The sequence below is a fragment of the Sander lucioperca genome, chromosome 8 (assembly GCF_008315115.2).
Source record: "Sander lucioperca isolate FBNREF2018 chromosome 8, SLUC_FBN_1.2, whole genome shotgun sequence".
Lineage (NCBI taxonomy): Eukaryota > Metazoa > Chordata > Actinopteri > Perciformes > Percidae > Sander > Sander lucioperca.
Genome location: NC_050180.1, coordinates 39,540,099 through 39,561,594, shown reverse-complemented (window position 1 = coordinate 39,561,594; position 21,496 = coordinate 39,540,099). Strand labels below are relative to the sequence as shown.

The 21,496-nt window shown below is 40.9% G+C and overlaps 1 protein-coding gene across 2 annotated transcripts; it reads left to right on the top strand.

Annotated features, from left to right (window-relative positions):
- Positions 1–1,599: 1,599 nt before the first annotated feature.
- On the top strand, positions 1,600–21,126 carry wdr3 (WD repeat domain 3). 2 transcript variants are annotated; one of them, XM_031311488.2, is made up of 27 exons: positions 1,600–1,712; positions 3,348–3,549; positions 3,645–3,854; positions 4,184–4,302; positions 5,058–5,136; positions 6,985–7,080; positions 7,732–7,836; positions 8,047–8,148; positions 9,829–9,929; positions 10,111–10,215; positions 12,205–12,435; positions 12,533–12,626; positions 12,784–12,885; positions 13,027–13,109; positions 13,542–13,680; positions 13,788–13,844; positions 14,918–15,018; positions 15,590–15,701; positions 16,957–17,091; positions 17,198–17,248; positions 17,746–17,811; positions 18,301–18,393; positions 18,586–18,636; positions 18,777–18,820; positions 18,933–19,061; positions 20,562–20,655; positions 20,791–21,126. In XM_031311488.2, exons 2-27 carry the CDS (start codon positions 3,376–3,378, stop codon positions 20,944–20,946), a joined length of 2,829 nt encoding a protein of 942 aa, XP_031167348.1. In that variant the 5' UTR covers positions 1,600–1,712; positions 3,348–3,375; the 3' UTR covers positions 20,947–21,126. The 2 variants fall into 2 exon arrangements, with proteins under 2 accessions (XP_031167348.1, XP_035860361.1); XM_036004468.1 differs by lacking the exon at positions 1,600–1,712 and having other exon boundaries at positions 3,329–3,549.
- Positions 21,127–21,496: the final 370 nt, after the last annotated feature.

Sequence of the window (21,496 nt, the reverse complement as noted above, 5' to 3'; positions counted from 1 at the left end):
TCCGGTTGTGAATTTCAGAATAAATGTCCAAGGTTCAAGGTTTTTATTTTTTTCAAATTCTCAACATAGCTCTATATTGTGCAATGAAATGCTTGTTTGCCTCCTACAGTCCTGTCCTTGGAATATAAATTTAAAAAAGTAAGCATACAATATATACAACAATACAGTATATACAACAGAGAAAATACATACAAACAAAGATGCAAAATTCAAAATATATATAGTGCAGAATTATTATTTAAAATATGGTGCAAGTAAAAGTATAAAGGGGAATAGTGAATGGTATCATTAGCAAGTCCAGTTGAGGCCTCAAAATATATAGGTTTTCATTTATTTATTTATTTTAAGTAATTTCAGATTATGTGCACTTTTTTTTTACAGGTTTGGAGAGGGGCTCATACGCCTAAAACAGCTCTTAAAATGACATTAGAAACACAAGAACATTTTTATTTTACTGTATAATTCATTTTCCCGTGCATGTACGTAACACATCAGGTCAATCCATCTGCCTGACCTATCTGTAAAAGATTCTGTAATAATTCCATATTTTGATCATGTGTTAAATAATATAGTATGGCCAAATTAGAGCTGGTAAAGGGCTTCTTCTTCTTCTGCTTCTTCTAACCCTGAAACATGTAGGTGCACTGCTTTTTGAGTAGTATGTTTAATATGCTTTTTTGCCCTATCCTTTTCCCATTGGGATCCTTGTGAATTCATGTCCTGAGATCGAAACAACACATGCTTTTATTCTTTAGGGACCATACAAGTACACATCTGGTTCTGTTATTACTATTTAACTTGACGTATCTGTTTTTCAGTTTCAATCAGCTGACTAATAAGCGAAAACACTTCCGCTGTGACTGTTAGGTTAAGGGTCTTGTGAGAAGTCGCTGCATTTTTCTGTGCGCCAAACGTGTCTGACCACTGATAAAATAAACAAAATGGTTATCTACAACAAACTCATAACAAAGGCGTAATTTCGGGATTTGTTTTCCAAGAATTAAGAGCTTTGGCAAGTCTCTTGTGTGTTGGGCTTCTTGGCAACGCAGACAAAAGCAACAGAAAGAAAATGATCGAGCAAAAAGAAAACTGATTTTATTCTCTCTCAGTGTGTTCCATCACTGGGTACTTGTTGTAACGGTATATTATAATGTTACGTATCTTGAAGTGTTGCACAGCAGTGGTAGAGCGTAACTATGTACATTTACTTTAAAGTACTTGACTTTACCGGAGTCTTATCTTTTCATGCTACTCCACTAACGTTACATTTCAGATGGAAATACTGTACTTTTTACTCCACTACATTTATCTGACAGCTTTAGTTACCAGTTACTTTACAAATTCAAATGTTTGCATACAAAACATATCTGGAGCTTATACAATATTTTGTAATACATTAAACTACCCAACATTTAATACTTTAGCCTACATACTTTTACTTAAGTGACATTTCCAATGACTTGTAATGTTTTGTTTTTTGTTTTTTACAGTGTAGTATTTGTACTTCTACCAAGGACTGTTACGACTTTTACTTAAGTATTTATTAAGCCATTAAAAAAGGATCTGAATACTTCCACTACCATGGTTGCATGGTGACGACAATAATCTTTGTTTCCCCACTGTATCGATGTGTGATCTACTGGTTGGGTCTAAAACAGCAGCGCAGTGAACACAACACAAGTTTAGCTAGCAGCAGCAGCAGCATTTCGGAGGTAAGAGGAGAAACTAACCAAACATTAAAATGTGTTGCGTTATAGAAAGAAATGTTATCTTGATGTAAAACATATACAGACATAAATCTATGTTATATCAGATTATAAGAGCTACGTTTACGCAGGAACTTCACCACGTGTGTTCAGGAACAAGCGGTGTGTCCTGGTTAGGTGCACTCGATTCATTGTACAGCGTTGGCTGGGCGGACAGGGTTTGCTGCGTATGTAGATAATTCATGGGTCAGAGGCTCTAAACCCCGGCCACGTGGGCAGTTTTTAATACCAAAACAAACGCTCCTTTGACTAAGAAGACTAGCGTGCTTTACCAAGCTAGACATGGACTAAAAGTAAGCCTTTAGGTTCATTGTCGCTTATTTAAAAGCATAATATACAAATATGTAGGTACAGAAAACCGTATGTATGTATGTATGTATATTAAAGTGATACCACCTGAGATGAAATAGCACGAAACACTCATATTCTCACTCTGGACCACCACAGATTTATAACTTGTTGTGGTGGAACGTTATGCATTATGATCAGTTGTGGAAGTATACAGTACTCAAATATTTTACTGTAAAAGTAACAATAGTACTGGGTAAAAAATACTCTGTTACAAGTATAAGTCCTGCAATCATAATCGTACTTAAGTAAAAGTACAAAAGTATTAGCATCAAAATATACTTAAAGTACCAAAAGTATATATAGTTTATGTATATTATAATACTGAATTATAGTTATTTAATATTTATGCATTAATGTGTCCATCTCTCTAATTATTCAGTTGATTTATATTTTGGATAAAAAATCTGACTCTGCAAAGTAACTGAAGCTTTAAAAGAAATGTAGTGGAGTAAAAAGTGCACTATCTGCCTCTAAAATGGAATAGAAGGATAAAGATAAAGTAGCATAAAATAGAAATGCTTATGTACCTCAAAATTGTATTTAAGTGCAGTACTTCAGTAAATGTACTTCGTTACATTCCACCACTGGTTATGGTCATACTTTTAACACATTAATAATGTAACATAGCACACTAAGGTTAGTAATACATTTAATCTTTAGTACTTCATGTGTATTGCTGTGAGGTGTTTAATTATTTGTGTCAATTAAGTTCTCTACAAATGTGTTGTAACATTATAATTACCATATACACTTTTTGGCCAACAATATGCGGACGGCTGTGTTTCATGGTTTGGTCTAGACCCCTTAGTTCCAATTAAGCAAAATCTATATATTTCTATATATAAAATCTATTATTTTTTACACAAAAGTGTGATTCCAATTTTGTGGCAAACATTTGGGGGACACCCATCTCTGTTTCAACATGACAATAACCCTGTTTTTTCCAGTTTGATGTGGAAGAACTTGACTGGCCTGGCCGTAGAAAATAAACATAGTTTTCAAAAAAATATTATAGAATGTGTTTGTTTTGTAAGGACACATACAAGGCTGTTGGCATATTATGGAGAAGAAACACTCAATAAAGTAGGATAAGGTCACTAGGAACTAAAATGCCTCAGACACACCATACAGTAGATTCCTGTGGGAGTAGTTTATGAATACTACAGTATTGTTTTTTGTTTTTTTTATAGTGTGATCAGACGAAGTCGCTCTCATGTTCTTGTGAAACAGGATTCAGAATCACCTGAGGCTGCCGCTCATGGGGTTGACCAAGCAGTACCTGCGCTACACTGCCAGTGCAGTGTTTGGAGTAATCGGAAGCCAAAAAGCCAACATTGCATATGTGACCCTCCGAGGAGGAGAGAGGGGGCGCTACGTCGCTGTGGCTGCATGTGAACATGTGTTCATCTGGGATGCCCGAAAAGGAGAGAAGGTGAGATTTCGACGTGGTTATGACGGCAGGTTCAGGTCTCCGGTCTTCTTCAAACTTTCCAGAATTCAAACCCGGCGTCTTGTCTTTCTGTCTAGGTCCTGATCCTGCAGGGCCAGAAACACGAGGTGACCTTCCTCTGCCCCTCGCCCGATGGCGTCCATATCGCCGTGGGTTACGAGGACGGTGCCGTGCGGATCTTCAGCTTGCTGAACGGCGAGAGTAACGTCTCCTTCAATGGCCACAAAACTTCTGTCAGCGTCATGCAATATGACACGCTCGGAGCTCGGCTCGTCACTGGTTCCAAGGTAAGTTGAGCAGGATGAAGGGTTGAGGAGACAGGCGCCTTTGAGATCAAGATGAGAATGTAAATTACATATATGCAATTACACCTGAGACACAGGTATTAAGGTACAATCAGAAGATAAATTGAGTTTCACGTGGTTCCTCCCCCCCCTGTGTGTGTGTGTGTGTGTGTGTGTGTGTGTGTGTGTGTGTGTGTGTGTGTGTGTGTGTGTGTGTGTGTGTGTGTGTGTGTGTGTGTACAGATTTGATCAAATGAATCTAATTCCAATCTGAGCTTACTATTTGTTAAAGCATGTGTTGAGCATGTTATAACCCCTTCCTCCCCCTTCAGGACACAGATGTGATCGTGTGGGACATCATCAATGAGTGTGGGCTGTACAGGCTGAGAGGCCATAAAGACGTCATCACACAGGCCTTGTTCCTCAAAGACAAAAACCTCCTGGTCACGAGGTAACCAACCCTTCTACCTGATGCCTTTGACATTATCACAATTATGACAAATGATTAATAATTAAAGAATAAAATATAAGTCAGAGTTTTATGAAGCTTCTTATTATTAACCTGATGCCAGACACTCGTTTATTTTGCAGTTCCTCGGACACTAACATGACTTGATGACATGCAACTTTGAAAAAGGAAAAGAATGTCATGTTATGCATCTAAATAAACAAAAAAAACAACTACAATCACAGCTTTTTGTCACTTTGAGCAACTGTTGCGAGAAGTTATCCCATATTGAATAGCTTCATATTTACAGATAATAACGAGAGCTTTAGGACATTTTCCCCAGTAGAGTTTCTGGGCTCTGATTTGTTGAAATACCATCCGTGTTTTTTTCCTCATTCTCTTTTTAATTAGCACATTTCTACTCAGACTTTTATATTAATAGTATACACATTTGGGATAATGTAATTCCCTCTATGCTATCATTCAACAAACAGTAACATTAAATAATGTGGTGGCTACATGACTTCACACTGCCTTTGATGCAACCATATGAACTTGCATGTGGGTTTGATTAGTCCTCACTAAACAATATAATCTTAAATGTAATATAAAGTTCAATGTGACATTTTAATTGTGATTTTTAAGCCTTTAGCCTTTAATAACAATAAAAACACCCTCCTACGCTTAACACTGTTCAAAACAAGAAGTGCCGTGTTGCTAACACATTATGTGCGTCTGTGTGCTCTGCTGCTGTACAGCTCCAAGGACAGTTTTGTGAAGTGGTGGGACCTGGACACACAGCACTGCTTCAAGACCATGGTGGGCCATCGCAGTGAGGTGAGGGGCTTCAGACTCTATACTTATTAACATAAACCATGTCTTTTTTTTTTTTTTATTACAAAGCTGTTCGAGGTGCGATATTTAAATACCGCGAAAGTATCGAAACACTCAATCCACAGAGAAATGCACACAGCCCGTATTTAGAAACTGTGCCTTTAAACAGGCTGTCAGGATGTCTGTACGGTTGTAATGTCACAACTATACTATATATAAGTAGAAAGTGCAGCTACAGTGCCGTTACAGTCACTCCCCGGCTGCAGCCGGGGAATGACTGGAAACCCGGAAACACTGACCAATCAGAGCAGACTGGGCTTTTTCGGGAGGGGGGTTTAAAGAGACAGAGAGTGTTTCAGACAGAGGGTGAGTACAGGTATATTCAGACAGACCGTTTGAGTCTGAAATAATGTGTTTTTTGAACATTAAAGCATGTAAACATGTTCTAGTAGAAACCCAAAACACAAGTATGAACATGAGAATGAGCATAAAATGGGACCTTTAAAGAAAAAGTTAGTCAGTAAAACTAGTTATGACTCAAGTGGTTATGCAACCAATTTTTGTAGCTGATTTAGTTACAAACTAACTAGCAGTTACTAAGCCTCTAGTGTCCACTTTACACCCTGACTGAGGAGAGAACTTACACAAAGCTGGTGCAACCCAGTGCAGTTTACTAAACACAGGTTAACATAACCAGTGTTGTCTCACTTCTCATACTCAATTTGATTTCCATGGCTCTGGCTGTTTTCTAAAGCAGAGCTAATGTTTCAGTCTCCTGAGTTTTGTGTAAAAAGTTTATTTGATTGTATTACAACTAACAGACAGGATTGATTCATTTAACTGAGTGGAGGCTCATAATTAGATCACTGTGACAATATTCTCATTGTTGTAAGCAAGACCTTGTACTCAATCTCAAAGAAACAAGAGAAGAGTAAATTTGCAAAAACAGATACAAGCCAATTTTAAAATGACCTAGAAGGACACTCAGAGAGCGCAGACCTAGGCAGACCAAGGCATGCCTTACTTCACAATGTTAATGCAGTGTGAATTTCCCACTCTTCTGTGAGAATCCCAGTCTTAAACTTATTTCCTTCCGATTATTTCAACACCACATGAATGCAGCACAAACGCCCAGTCATCCAATGTTAACAAAAGTGAAAAATATTTTTGTGGATTCGGACCCGCTCCAAAATTGAACGTGTTCTTCCTTGGCCCATGCTACACCCTTCCACTTAGTTTCATGAAAATTGGGCCAGTAGTTTTTGCGTAACCCTGTTGACAGGCAAATAAAATAAAAAACAAACCGAAAACATAACCTCCTTGGTGGAGGTAATAAACCAACACCAGTTTGACTGATATTCCCTGGCTTGCACAAAAAAACCCATGATTTAGGAAGATAAATAAAACGAAGATATCTGTTTTTGCAAATCGAAACTTTGTATATGGGTGGACAGTCTTTGATCAGTGTGCTGATTGTGGCCACATTGTTGAATTGAGAAGTCTTCAGTCTACAGATAGTAATATCTAAGACTTCTTAGCGTGCGATAGAATGGGAATGAGCGGTTTGCTGCGGTCCAGACAAAAATAAGCTAAGAGCTTGTAAAGGTCCAGATGTGTTTTTATTTTACATGACATTTCGAACATGATATACTGTATGTTCATGCATTTTCACTGTTTGTTTGTTTTAAGTTTGTTATGAGAAAGGGAAGATATTACATTTTAGACGATGTCAAATATATCTTTAACATCTCTCTGCTCTTTTTTGGTCTTTTAAGAGGCTGCATGATATTTTTGTACCTGGATGAATAAGAGGAGTCTTTGTGACGGTGTTTATTTTTCTGTGTGTGTTAGGTTTGGGGCATGGTGCTGCTGAACCAGGAGAACAGGCTGTTAACAGGCTCAGCAGACAGTGAGCTTCGAGCCTGGGACATCAACTACCTGCAGGAGGTGGGAAAGATCAGGCTCGACACAGTACATGCCAGTTGTTCTGCTCCCTGTATAACTTATCGATACACACAGAGAAGAACTGGGAAGTTAGCTAAAGTGCTGATACATAGGGCTGCACGATAGGAGAAAAATATGCAATATGTTATAACGTTGAATATCACGATGATATTACTTGCGATGAATAAACAGATATTAAAGTGTACTCAGTTCTGCATTTCTGCTTTCAGTATTCTGCTAAAATACAACAGATTGCTTGTTAAATTTAAAACAAATGAAAGGAAATATTTCCAACATGAATTGAATTGAACAAATTGAACATTGACTTGAATATTAAAGGCGCCACTAAAAAAAGAATGACATTTACATTTTAAAGTGAAGTTTTCTACTGATATTTTCTTTCAACTAACTAATATCTGAGTGTCTATCGCACTATGTTGCAGCCTTTTGCGATGTGTATATTGCGCAAGTTGATATTGTGATGCCGATTTAAAAAAACAAACAAAAAAAAAACATTATATTGTGCAGCCCTAATACACAGCCACCATGGCCGAATAAAGCCTCCTACGGACACTTCACCAAAGGAGATGTAAAATTGAAACTGATGTTGCCTCAGTTGTTGTAAAAGGTCTGTCCATCTGCCTGTCTGCTCAGGAGAAAGCTGAAGGTGAGCCCAAGGTAAAGAAGGGGAAAACTCTGCTGGATGATGACGATGATGAGGACAACAACGAGGAAGGGGTGGATGAAAGTCTTGAAGAGGTACGAGAGTTAATGTATTCCTGTGAGAAAATACTGCAACAAAATGATGAAGACTACATGGATATATATATTTTTTTAACACAAGTAATGTAATGTCTTCAGAGGGAAAAAGGTGAATATATATCTGCATCATTTGAGGCCACAAAACCTGATTCATATATACGTTACATACATTCATATATGTCCTCTCTTCCTATTTTCCTCTCTCAGCGGATCCTGAGTTGTAGGAAAGCCGGATCAATCCTGAGAGAGGCCCGAGACCGAGTTGTTTCGCTGGCAGCAGACGCCAAGGCCAGAGTCATCGCCTGTCATGTAAGTGTCGAATCGTCCTTCGGTTTCCTCTGAAAGATCATAAAAAGTCTGGAATACCCAATGCAGAGGATGTCCGGGTTCCTTCTAGAGATGTTCACACTGGTGTATACACTTGTATATACAGTACATGTACATTCTTGTTCATTCGTCTAAGTATATTTTTCAGTAGTTGTTCTGGCATTTTTTTTAATCTTTGCTATCTTATTTTATTTCATCTCATCTTTTATCTTATTTATTATTTCTAGTATATTTCTTGTATTTTTGGTTTGTGTGTGAGTCCTTGCTGCTTGAGTAATTTCCCAATTTGGGATTAATAAAGTCCATCTATCTATGTTCCGATACCAGTGACGGAAAAGCCTCTGATACTGCCTAAAATGCTGGTATTGGTATTGGCCAGTACTGGAGTTTATGCACCGATCCGATACCACGTAATTTTAAATTCTACTTTAAAGAAGTTTATTTATGTTCTTTTACCGTTATGACAATAAAGTTCTGTGGCGTTCATTGTTTGAGTTTGTTCATGTTTAACAAAGAGTTTAACCTGAGCCAGGCTGACAACAAAGATAGAAATCATATCACATCCATACAGGGAACGTAATATACTGCTGTTAAAACATAGTCAAAAATCTGGGTTTTTCAACACACTGGTATCGAATCGGTACTCGGTATCGGCCGATACGCAAGTTCAGGTATGGGAATCAGTATCGGGAAGCAAAAAATGGTATCGGGCCATCTCTAGTTCCTTCAGGAATCATCTGGGAAAAATCTGGGAATTTAAGGAAGATGTTCTGCCCAAATCAAACTTAATATTTGTAGTTTATGAAAGTGAAATTTTCATCATAGCCACAATAAAGAACAGATAAAGCTCACTTATTTTCTGCTCTCTTTTTAGAACCATATTACTCTCTCATGTTGGAGCTCAGATGTCAGCCTTTCTTTTGTTTGAACGAGACTTAATTTGACATCTGAGGCTTACCATTGTCCATAGTTTGGTTTTTTTTTCCCCGGCCCTGTTGGCTCTGATAGGCTGTCATCAGTGGCTGTTTGGCTGATGAGCACATTGATTAATTTCTTGTCTGTCTTGTTCAGCCACAGAATTAGTGATTTTGCTCATTAAGTGCGGTTTCTAGATCTTCTTTGTCCACAAGCATGAGACCACAGTGCAAAATCAAAGAAAGGCTTTGCAGACCCAGCTGCACATTTTTGTCTTTTTAATCAATTTGTTTCCTGACCACATGATGATACTGTTTGAAATGATTCACAATGGCGTGAAATTAGTTTGTTGCTAAGTTTGTTTTGTTTGTCTTTCCTTCATGTTTTTGGGATTAGAAAGGGACAGTGTTTACTGACAAATTATTTTCTCCCATGAAGGCTCAGGCAGAATAAACATGCTTGTTGGCATTCAGCTGGCTGTCAGATGTAGTTTTTACAGTGTGTTCAATTAACATGAGTCAAAATAAGGCAGCAGTTGGTTACTGTCTGTGTTAGTTTTATAAAGTTGGCCTGATGTGTCAGGACCCTAAAGCTGGAATTACAGAGGGATTTTTACATTGTTGTTTAGTAGTATTTTATGCAATTAATGTGCTTTGTTTTCATCAGAATCTGTAACACTCAAATGTATCGATATTGATATTCTGTAGGAAATTAATGCTATCCATATCTCTTTTCATCCTTCATCAGGGCAATGATTCAGTCCTGGAGCTCTTCACTGTGCTGTCAGAGGAGGAAGTGCAGAAGAAAATGACAAAGAAGCTGAAGAAAGCCAAAAAGAAGGCAGCAAAGTAAAGACAGTTATTTCTCTTAAGTTCATTTGAAATGTTTACATGTTACTTATTCTAGTATTAGAAGTATTTTTTTATCTTTGCACCCACTTATACTGATATTGCTACACTGTAGTGTGCAGTAGTTACTCAGTTGCATGCTGAAGCTGGAGCTTGTTGTGTGGCTGCCCCCTTGCTGTAGATCTCAGGAAGATGCATGCGAGGAGGCAGCAGAGCCGGTGGTGGAGAGGACGCTGAAGGACGAGATCCTCAGACTGACCAACATCAAGGCCTCCTCCAAGATCAGGTCAGTGTGGAGATAGTCTTGCATTGCCAGACCTTCCTCCACAGCGCTGCAATGGAGGGTCTTGTGAGTCCACACAGCATTCTGGGATGGGAGAAAATGTGCTTTGGTTAATTGGCATTTCTTTAGACCAATCACAATCGTCTTGGGCGGCGCTAAGCGCCGGACGGAGCACCGGTGCCTCGGCAAAATACCCTCAGGAAGGAACTTGTTTTGGTGGAACGTGTGTAAAAGTTGTTTTAGTCGTGCAACAGAAAACTCAGATTAGACAGATAGTCTAGCTAGCTGTCTGGATTTACCCTGCAGAGATCTGAGGAGCAGTTAGAGGACAATTCCAGCGCAAAACGAACCTAGGGGTTAATAACGGATGTGTACCCACTCTGTCGTTCTCTGAGACATGTTTTCATGCTAATTAATTGTGTTTGTAGCTTGAACGAAGCTAGCGCGGACCGCTGGTTAGCTTAGCTTAGCTATTCGGGGCACATGGAAAGTAAAAACAAATCGCTATTTATACCACTAAAAAGGCTCAAAGTATCCCCAAACTTCAACGGTAGCATAGTGAGGGTCCCTACATGTTAACCGAAGCATTGAGAACTTTGTAAGTGTACAGACAGTTTATTGAATGAAGAGCTGCGAGAGCTCCGTGAAAGGGCTACGAGAGAGAGAGAGCTATGCCGCAACAGAGCCTCGTACTTCGGGAAACCAGTCATGACTTACAGCTGGCGATGCCAACTAAAATCAAAAGCAATTTGCACAATATATCTGAAATAATCGCACCGATGTAAAACATAACTTGTCTAGTTTACTTACTCAGTGGATAACTGTCCATCTTGTCCCTCCGGTCTGGATCGCCGTCTCCAATTTATTTTTGGGACATGGAAAAAAGTTTCCCTGTTCATCAGAGAGGGGAAATCTTCAGACTGTACAAAACACTGCGTCTCTTGGGTGTTGCGACGCAACAGGTCCCACTCCTTGCAACACAGATACTCCTGTTCGGTGGCCATAGCTTCACAATGTCCGCAGGTACACCACCAGTTCCCCGAAGTATGAGGCTGTGTAGCTCTCTCTCTCGTAGCCCTTTCACGGAGCTCCCGCAGCTCTTCGTTCAATAAACTGTTGGTACACTTAAAAAGTTCTCAATGCTTCGATTAACATGTAGGGACCCTCACTATGCTACCGTTGAAGTGTGGTGATATTTTGAGCCTTTTTAGTGGTATAAATAGCGATTTGTTTTTACTTTCCCTGTGCCCAGAATACTAGCGTTGTAAGCTAACCAGCAGTCCGCGCTAGCTTCCTTCAAGCTACAAACACAATCAATTAGCATGAAAACATGTCCCAGAGAACGACAGAGTGGGTACACATCCGTTATTAACCCCTAGGTTTGTTTTGCGCCGGAATTGTCCTTTAAAGGAGAACTGCCAGACGGCAGCTAGCAGCTAACAGGGTAGGTGAATTTAAACAATGTCTGAGTTGAAAATGCATCTTGTTGTCATGTAAGGGCCCTGTTCATGTTGCACAGACATTTTAATTGCATTTTGTGTCTGTTAAGAGGCATAAAGGCACTCTTTATCTTATGCCCCCAAAACTGCCGTTTTAGCTAAGTGGGAGCTCTCGGCATTAGCTGAAGCAGCTCTGTGTTGCTAGCACCGATTCGGCTCATTTTTTTTTGCTATCGACAGTACTCGCATACGCATAGTGATCAAGATTAACGTTAAAATTGCCCGGAGTTCTCCTTTAACCATAGTCCTCATAAATCCAATAAAATGCCAACACAAAGAAAGCGGAAGGTGACGGACATCCAGCTGAAATAAGGGACATCCGGGGGAATTTCCGGCCACGCCTGAACAATCCCGAAAATGAAATGTCGTCGATATACTGTAGACTAGTATGGAGCTAAACACAACAGCAGCTCAGAGGCTAGAGAGGTGAGCTCGCGACCAACAGGTGTGTTTAATTCCCTCTCTCACACGCGTCTCCTGCATCCCCTCTCAGGTGGGTGGACTGCCTGTCGTGTGCAGGTGGTGAGCTGAAGGTGGCGCTGCTGCTGCAGAACAACACCATCGAGACGTACAGCCTGAGGACTTCAGACAAGACCCCCACAGCCAACAAGACGGCTCGCCTCACGCTCGGCGGCCACCGCACAGATGTCCGCACGCTGGCCTTCAGCTCGGACAACCTGGCCGTCCTCTCCGCCTCTGGGGACACAGTCAAAGTTTGGAACAGGTGAAAAGTCTTACAGCTCTTGTGACAAATGTGACAAAACCGATAGAAAGCTGGGAGGTGGTCTCACAAGATCTCCTGCGATCTCCTCCCGTTACAGGTCAACGCTGCAGGTGATTCGCACCATGGCCTGTGAATACGCCCTCTGCTCCCTCTTCGTGCCTGGAGACAGACAGATCATCCTGGGAACTAAGGTATTAGATGCCATCTTTGTATGCATTTGCTGCTGTTTGAGAGGGACTTTTGTGTTCCGTTCTGACCTTTCAGTTAAGAACTTCTATGGGACAGGAGGACAGGGTTGCTAGCTGTTAAGAAACATCTTTTCATATTTTGTGCTGTTTTTCCTGTCAGAGCGGGAAGCTGCAGATCTTTGAGTTGGCCTCAGGAAGCCTACTGGAGACTGTGGATGCCCATAATGGAGCTCTGTGGTCCCTGTGCCTGGCCCCAGACCAGGTAAACCTGACTACCTGCACTCACACCTGTCTTACCCCTTTTTTCTAAATATCTCTCCCACCATGTCAAACCTTTACACTCATCAGAAAAATAGCTGGCTTTTCTGTGCTTTCTTATTCGCTGTGCGTGTCACTCCTGCAGAGGGGGATTGTCACAGGAAGTGCAGATAAGATGGTGAAGTTCTGGGAGTTTGAGCTGATAAAGGACGAAGGGACTGGCCAGAAGTAAGTCATCACCTTGTTCAAATTACCTGTACGGTTCATTTGGGACGATCAGTCTCATATTTCCTTGCACCTCAAAGTACTCAACTACAACAGAGATCTTAAGATATTGTCTCCTGGGACAAAACATTTGTTTGTTTTTATTCTAACAACTGTTTAGTTCAGCTTTAATAAATAAGTAGTTGGTCTAAAGTCACATCAGAATACTTATGTATTGTTATAGATTATTTCTACTATATTTGGCTTTTTACTCACACCATCATATTCTCTGTACTAAATATAAACTGGTCTCTACCATTGATGTTAAATCTTATATTGAATGTGTGCAACAATTTCCAATCGTGAATTGCTTAACAAAGCACATAAATGCTCAGTAACAAGACTTAGAGACATGACTCATATTTAATATTTTGTGTGTGTATGTGTGATATATAGAAGGCTGACAGTGAAACACACACGCACGCTGAAATTGGAGGAAGACATTTTGTGCGTGAAGTTTTCTCCTGACCACAGACTGCTGGCCGTCTCTCTGTTAGACTGCACTGTCAAGGTCTTCTACACAGACACACTTAAGGTACACACCACATGAAATAAGTACGGCGTATTCTGTGTAATTGCTTCATTGTGAGTGTCATAGTGTCTGTTATTATAACTGAACATTTCTCCCTCTCGCTGCTTCAGTTCTTCTTGTCGCTGTATGGACACAAGCTGCCTGTACTTTGTCTGGACATCTCACATGTGAGTACTCTCAAACTGCAAAACGTCTTAACTATCTGCTGCGTTTAGGCCTCAGTGATAAATGTGATAACATGCTTCATTTTGCAAGAGGATCGCAGCTAACAACTCAGAAAATTTGTCTCAGTAGTACCAAAGACAAAAAAGTTGAACTTCCAAAAAAAAAAAAAGTTCTTAACTTGATGAGATCAATTAGATGAATACATCTACATGTCTGTTCACCCTTGAAGGGGCCATGTGGAGTTTTCTCAACACCTCAAAGCCAATTTAAAAATAAATAAATAAATCCAGCCTTGTTTACATCCATAGCCCCTTTTCCACTGGACAAGAAACCCACTAAGTCAGTGAAAAATGGCCTTTATTCCCAGCCCAAATGACTGCAGTAGTCACAGGTATTTATCGGCTCCAGCTCCGATCGGCAGTGATGGAAACACGACACCCAGGTGGACACGCTAATTTTCGCCCCTTTTCCGGCGCAATGCTAGGTCAAGGTCAAGGTAACTTTATTGTCCCCGAGGGGTACAGCCAGCAGACAGACATAAGGACAAGACACACAGCAATACAGCAAAACATGAAATACCCGCAGTATCTAAAACGCAATAGTAAATAAATAAATAAATACATTTAAAAAAGTTCTGGCAAATTGTTTAAAATGGAAATGGAAGTCGGGATAAAAGAGTTTCTGAGTCTATTGGACCTGCACCTGGGCATGGAGTACCTACGGCCTGAGGGAAGTAGCTTAAACTGGCAGGACTGGCAATGACGCTTGTCGCCTCCGTCGGCAACTTCTGCAACTTTGTCACCTCAGCCACAAATTCTGTCCGTCTGCATGCAAGCAGCGCTCGAACATCGTTCCAATTTAGTCATCACTGGGACTGAATAAGAATAATAACTTAACACCATAACATTTTTACTGGCCTCCATGCTGCTTTCTAATGTTTACTGTTCACTAACCCTGTTTTTTGGCTTGGTCATGGCTGTCATTGCATCAGTTTGTTTGGAATCGACTTGGGGTCATCTTGACCCTCAGTTCTGCCTCCCAGGACTCTGACTGACCTCGTGTTTCTGTTAACTAGGATAACACACTTATCGCCACCGGCTCCGCTGACAGAAACGTGAAGATCTGGGGTTTGGATTTCGGCGACTGTCACCGCTCCATGTTTGCTCATGACGACAGGTAACACCCAACAACACGGACCCAAACCAAATGTTTGTCATGGGTTCATTGGAACGAAAACCACTTTTTTTATTTTATTTTTTTTTTTTTATTAAATGATGAAATCATTTTCTAGGCTGTTGAGTTTCCAGCTGTGATTTCATCTGTTGTGGTCAGGGACTCTGATCCGTCTCCTGTTAACTCCGACTGCCCTGTGACTTCACACCAGCTGCTCCTTCATCTCACCGCTCATCTGTTTTCTCTCGGATCATCTCACTTTTTGTCCTTTTTTTTTTTCCTGTTCTCTTCTTATTTTTTTTTATCATTTTTTTAATTTATTTTCAGCCCTTCTGTGTTCACTTAGTTTTCTGTCTGTTCTTTGACCTTTTTGGTTGTCTCTCTTTTTGTCTTTCTCTCTTGTACTACCTTATGATTATGTCCCTCTCTTCTTAGTTTCTTCTGAGTTCCTGCTGAGGTGCCTGCTTTCTTTCTTTTTGCCTTACCTCCTTTCTAGCTCTGGATTTACTTATTTTCTATTTTACCCATTCGCTTGGCTGACTTTCTCTTCCCTCACTCTGTTTCTTCTCCACAGCGTCATGTTCCTCCAGTTTGTCCCCAAGACTCATCTGTTCTTCACAGCAGGGAAGGACAAGAAGATCAAACAGTGGGACGCCGACAAGTTTGAGCACATCCAGACGCTAGAGGTGACGCTCGGCTTCATACCCTTGATATTTGCGACCTGGTGGCTTAGATCAAGCGTCCTCTGGCAGGCTTCCTTCACATCTGAAATGCTGAAATGAAATACTGACCACACCTCATTAGTCAGCTCTAAAACAGATCTGTCAAAGAGAGAGTCAAAAACTAGATTATGTGCTTTTGCATAAATGATTTCTGGATCACTTGTGTTGTCCGGTTGTTAGTAGGTGGATTCGGCACGATCATTTGCATTGATAGGCAGTTAAAAGGAGTGGTGGAATGTAACTTAGTACATTTACTCACCTACTGTACTTATCTATTACTAGTATGATGAGATGAGGTACTTGTTCTTTACTTGAGTATTTCCATCGTATGTTAATTTATACTTCTACATGTTGGAAGCCTACTTTTTTCTTCACTACCTTCAGTTGGATCACTTTAGTTGACTTAAAGGTGCCGTAGGTAGAACTGGGAAGATCCAGGACTTAGCCAAAAAATTTGAACATCAACAACTTCTCAGTCCCCCCCCCCCCCCCCCTTTCCGCTAAAGCCCAAAACTGTCTCCTAAGCCCCTCCCACCACAAAGGAGAATGAATGTGTGTGCATGAGCAGTGATTGACACGCAGTTAGACACACCCCCTGGCCCTGATTGGTGCATCTGAACAGGGAGCGGTGGATTTTTGCAAATCGCACTACAGGCTGTAGGTGGAGCCAGAGGAGCCAGAGGATTTTTTTTAAATGACCTGCTTCATGTAGTTCTACTGGAACATAGGGTCAGTTTCAGCAAATATGACCGAAAGTTAGTTTTATAAGTCTTACCTACTGCACCTTTTAACAGATTTAGATTACTAATAAAAAATATAAATCAACTACTTCATTATTATAATATAATGATTATTATAGATTAAACTGTATATAAATTCAATAAAATTAGCTCCACCTTAGTCTCGCATTGCCAGACCTATCTGGTAGTCCACAGATACATTCTGGGATAGGAAGAAAAAAAAAATTGTTTGCAAAGCTGACAAAAGTTCCCGACGCAGCGACGGTGGCTCTGCAAAGTAGTCTCGAGAAGGAACTTGTTTTGGTGGAACATTTGCACCCCGCAGAAGAAAGCGACACACAAAATATTAAATGAAGTTAACTGTTGACACAGCACAGTAACGTGAGCTATTTCAGTTAGCTGGATACATGGTTAATTGTAAGTTGCTCTTACCAGTGTATCGCCGTGTGTGACATTTGGCTTTTCTTTCGGCCTTACAGGGCCATCATCGGGAGGTTTGGTGTCTGACCATCAGCCCAAGCGGGGACCACATTGTGTCGTCATCCCACGACAAATCCCTGCGACTGTGGGAGAGGACCAGGGAGCCCATCATCCTGGATGAGGAACGGGAGATGGTGAGGTGGAGGGCGGTGTGGACACAGACAGATTTGACAGTTATTCAGACACGTAAACAGCTTCTTCTTCTTCTTCTTCTAAATGACCCTCTTTTCATATTCACAGGAACGGGAAGCAGAGTTTGAGGAGAGCATGGCCAAAGGAGATGTGCCTGTGGTGAGCACTCAGTTTTCGACTTTCACCAGACATTACCTATACTTGAATATTAGCTTCACACTGGCCTGTTTCAAAAACAGTTTCCAGTCCCTGTACAGTAATATGAGCAGCAATCTAGCTGTTATTACCTACCATAACCAAGGCTGCATCAGTCAAAACTTGAAACTTAATTTCAAAGCATAATTATGAAGAACATTTGTTCACAAAAAACAACCCCAGATCCTTGCATTTTAGCTCTATGTCCTGTCATTGGTTCAGAGTGCATTATCAGTCCTAAAACACTACAGTTCACTTAGAAGATGTTTGACACTTTTACAAACATCTCAAATAACAGTTTGAATGGAAACGTCCGGTCAGTTAGCTGAATTGAAGAACACTATCATTAATTATACCACCACCAAATGTTGAATTGCCCTGCCAGTTTAAATGAAAGAAAACTCTGTTCTGTTTTTGTGTAAGATGGATGTAAGAGATGCGTTGACTTGTTTTATCTTCAGATCCCCGGAGAGACTGAAGGAGAGGCAGCACCAGCCAGCAAGAAGACCGTTGAGACAGTCAAAGCTGTAAGTTGACTTCCCCTCGCGTTGGATTTCATATGGAGCACCAATTGGATGCAGTTACTTAGATAGTTTGTTAGTTTATTTGATGTCATTGACATTAAAATACTTTGTGTTGTGGCCGGGTTGCTCAGTGGGTAGAGCAGGCGCACATATACTGAGAGGCTTATGCCTCGACGCAGAGGTCCAGCGTTCGAGTCCGACCTGTGACGATTTCCTGCATGTCTTCCCCCTCTCTCTCCCCTTTCTCACCTAGCTGTCCTGTCCATTAAAGGCGGAAAAGCCCAAAACTAATCTTTAAAAATAATCTGTGTTGGCTAAAGCTAGTTGCATTCATCTTTTTTCTGCGTCGCAAACCCCGCCTATAGGGTGCTCGGGAAAAACAGGATTATTTTAAATTCAGTTTGACTCAAGTCTTCATAAACGACAAAGTATGAATAAGCAAGTTTTGTTCTTTTTATGATGTTCTTGCTGTCGTGTGATTTCTTTCTGCAGGCAGAGCGAATCATGGAGGCTCTGGAACTTTACAAAGAGGAAAACAGGAAGATGGAAGTGTATAAATATGCTTGTCAGACAGCAGGCAACGAGGTACAGACATGATGCAGTAATCCTAGGTTTTATTCCCTCTGTTGTTGCCCCTTCTTAGAATGGGCCATAAAACAAACTGTTGTTGTGTTGTTTTTGGATGCAATGGGAAACGTTCTTTTAGCTTCATTTTTATGATGTCAGTATTATGATTTCTCAACTAAAGTTTGACAAACAGCTGATGTTGTTTTTCAGGTTCCTCCACCCAAACCCAACCCTATCCTCGTGGCTTTTGGAAATGTTTCAGTAAGTAGAACAATGGTGAAGGAAAAAATGTGTAGCCAACTCCGCCTCCAGTAACTGAACATTATCAATAATACACCTAATATTGTATTTAGGCTGTTTTTAGCTGCTTGTAACTAAGTCTGTCTTTGTCCCTCTGTCAGCCGTCCCGCTACGTTTTAGACGTCGTGAAGAAGGTCAGATCGAGGTAAGACGTAAGCTCAGGGTGACGAGACCAAACAAACATGATGTTGCACTCTGACTTTACCCATAAAGCTGATCTTTGCGTGCATATAAAGCCAAGTTCTTGTGCTCCCCAGTGAGCTGGAGGTTTCTCTGCTGGTGTTACCATTCCCTTACATCCCCGAGCTGCTGACGCTGTTCAACAGTTACATCAAGCAGGGCCTGGAGGTGGAGCTGGTCTGCCGCTGCCTTTTCTTCCTTCTCAAGTAAGGTGTGTGTGTGTGTGTGTGTGTGTGTGTGTGTGTGTGTGTGTGTGTGTGTGTGTGTGTGTGTGTGTGTGTGTGTGTGTGTGTGTGTGTGTGTGTGTGTGTGTGTGTGCAAAAAAAAAAAAGAGGTTTTGTATTTGGTTGTTAAATGAAGTTCAGAGATCTGGCAGTTTGTCAGACAAAACAAGAACAGGATGAGCTGAGCAAATCTTCTGTTGGCCATGATATGCAAAATATGTGAATTAAAAACTAATAAATCATTGTTGAAAAACATAAAACAAATCTGTAAAGATTAAATTCTTTAAAGGTCCCATGGCATGAAAATGTCACTTTATGAGGTTTTTTTTTAACATTAATATGAGTTCCCCCAGCCTGTCTATGGTCCACCAGTGGCTAGAAATGGTGATAGGTGTAAACTGAGCCCTGGGTATCCTGCTCTGCCTTTTGAGAAAATGAAAGCTCAGATGGGCCGATCTGGAATCTACCTCCCCTTTCTCTGCTTTGCCCGCCCAGAGAATTTGGGCCGCCCATGAGAAAGAGAGAGACATCATGGCTTGAAAACGAGCAAAGCATGGGAGTTGGTCAACGCAACACCCCCACCCTCCACCTTGCCCCCCCCCTCTCTCCTCCTCAATAGCATTTAAAGCTACAGACACAGAAATGGCACATCCTAAGGAAAGCTCATTGTGGGACTGGCTCTAGTGGCTGTAATTCTGCATCAAGGCTGAATTTCGGGAAAGAGACTTCAGATACAGTATTAGGGAACCACTAAGGTCTATATAAAAGAGACTTCAGATACAGTATTAGGGGACCACCAAGGCCTATATAAAAGAGACTTCAGATACAGTATTAGGGGACCACCAAGGCCTATATAAAAGAGACTTCAGATACAGTATTAGGGGACCACTAAGGCCTATAAAAGCATCCAAAAAGAAGCATGTCATAGGACCTTTAATGGGTAAATTAAATCATTTTGGTGAAGGTGTAAGATTTAAATGGCTTTTTTTAGTTTTTACCTTTAAAGCTATAGTGCGTAGTTTCTGCCGCCCCCATGAGGAATTCTAAGTAATGACAACAAAACTGTCGGGCGTGTCCACATGATACAAGCCTTCCGTAATTATCTTCACTCGAGTTTCTGCGTGGGAAAGTCACCGGACGACACAATCTTCTGAACATAGTCATACTGAGAAATCCAGAGAGAGTTGTGTGGAGCTGATAGTCTTAATTAGATTTGTAGCAACTCATTTGGCAATGGCTTGAATGTAACGGATGTTCATTAATATCAAAAAGTTACGCACTAAAGCTTTAACTAATTATAATAAGAAGAAGAACTTGTTGACAGCCATAAAAAAAGTGTTTGACAGCATTCAGTATTAAGGGTAATTAGACTAGTAATTGTGGTAGGGCATATCTAATTGTAAATGTAGATCTGCACACGCTGCTGTCGATTGTTCTGGTGATACAGTATCGGGCTGACACTGTTGTCTGTTTCCTTCTAAGGATCCATTTTGGTCAGATCTCCAGTAACCAGATGCTGCTGTCTGTCATAGACGAGCTACGGACCAATACTGTCTCAAAAGTGCGCGAGATCAGAGTAAGTAACATCCAGAGAAGAGAATTCTGTCACAGAGAGAAGCTGTTTGTCGTCCTGACCGATGTAGAGATTATTTTCCTCATCACACCTTTCCTTTTCCATTTCCTCACCAACTCTTCTTTCTTTGTGTCTCAGGACGTGATGGGCTTCAACAGCGCGGCGCTCCAGTTCCTCCAGCGGGAAATCGAGAGCAAAGAGGACGTGATGTTCTTTGCTGACGCCACAGGCCAACTGGCAGAGAAGAAGAAGAAGAGGAGGAAAAGGGAGCGAGCCATCCTGACCATCGCTTGAATCATAATGGACATTTTTGACTGTTTGTGTACAAACATCCACTCCCAGCTGTATTGCAGGGGTAGACCAGTGGGCTTACACTTTTGGTTTTTCTATGTTATGAAATCCTGATAGGAAGTTAACAATGTTATTCAGTGGCACGCTTCATTTCCCAAATAAACTGTCTGACTTTTTCTCACAGTAATTGAGGTTTTATAAGGGGCTTTCAAAACAAATAAATCCTCCACTGCAGAGAGAAATGTAGTGTCTACACAGCCGTTCCCTCTGCAGCTTTAGGTCTCTATAAAATATATCCATATATACGGCTGAGCCTTAAATAGATACATTTCATGTTTAAGGCAGCACTAGTACTCCCTCCATGATCACCACACACAGAGGACAGGTATGATTTAAGCTGGTTTCTGTCCTACAGGCCTACAGGGAGCAATTCAGGCCCCGTGCCAAACCAGGCGAAAGATGGTTTGGACATGGCTGGGGTCAGACTACCTGAGCTCCAGACCACCTGGGTGTTACCACACTGTCCCAAATAGCAAGTCGCTGAGAAAAAAAC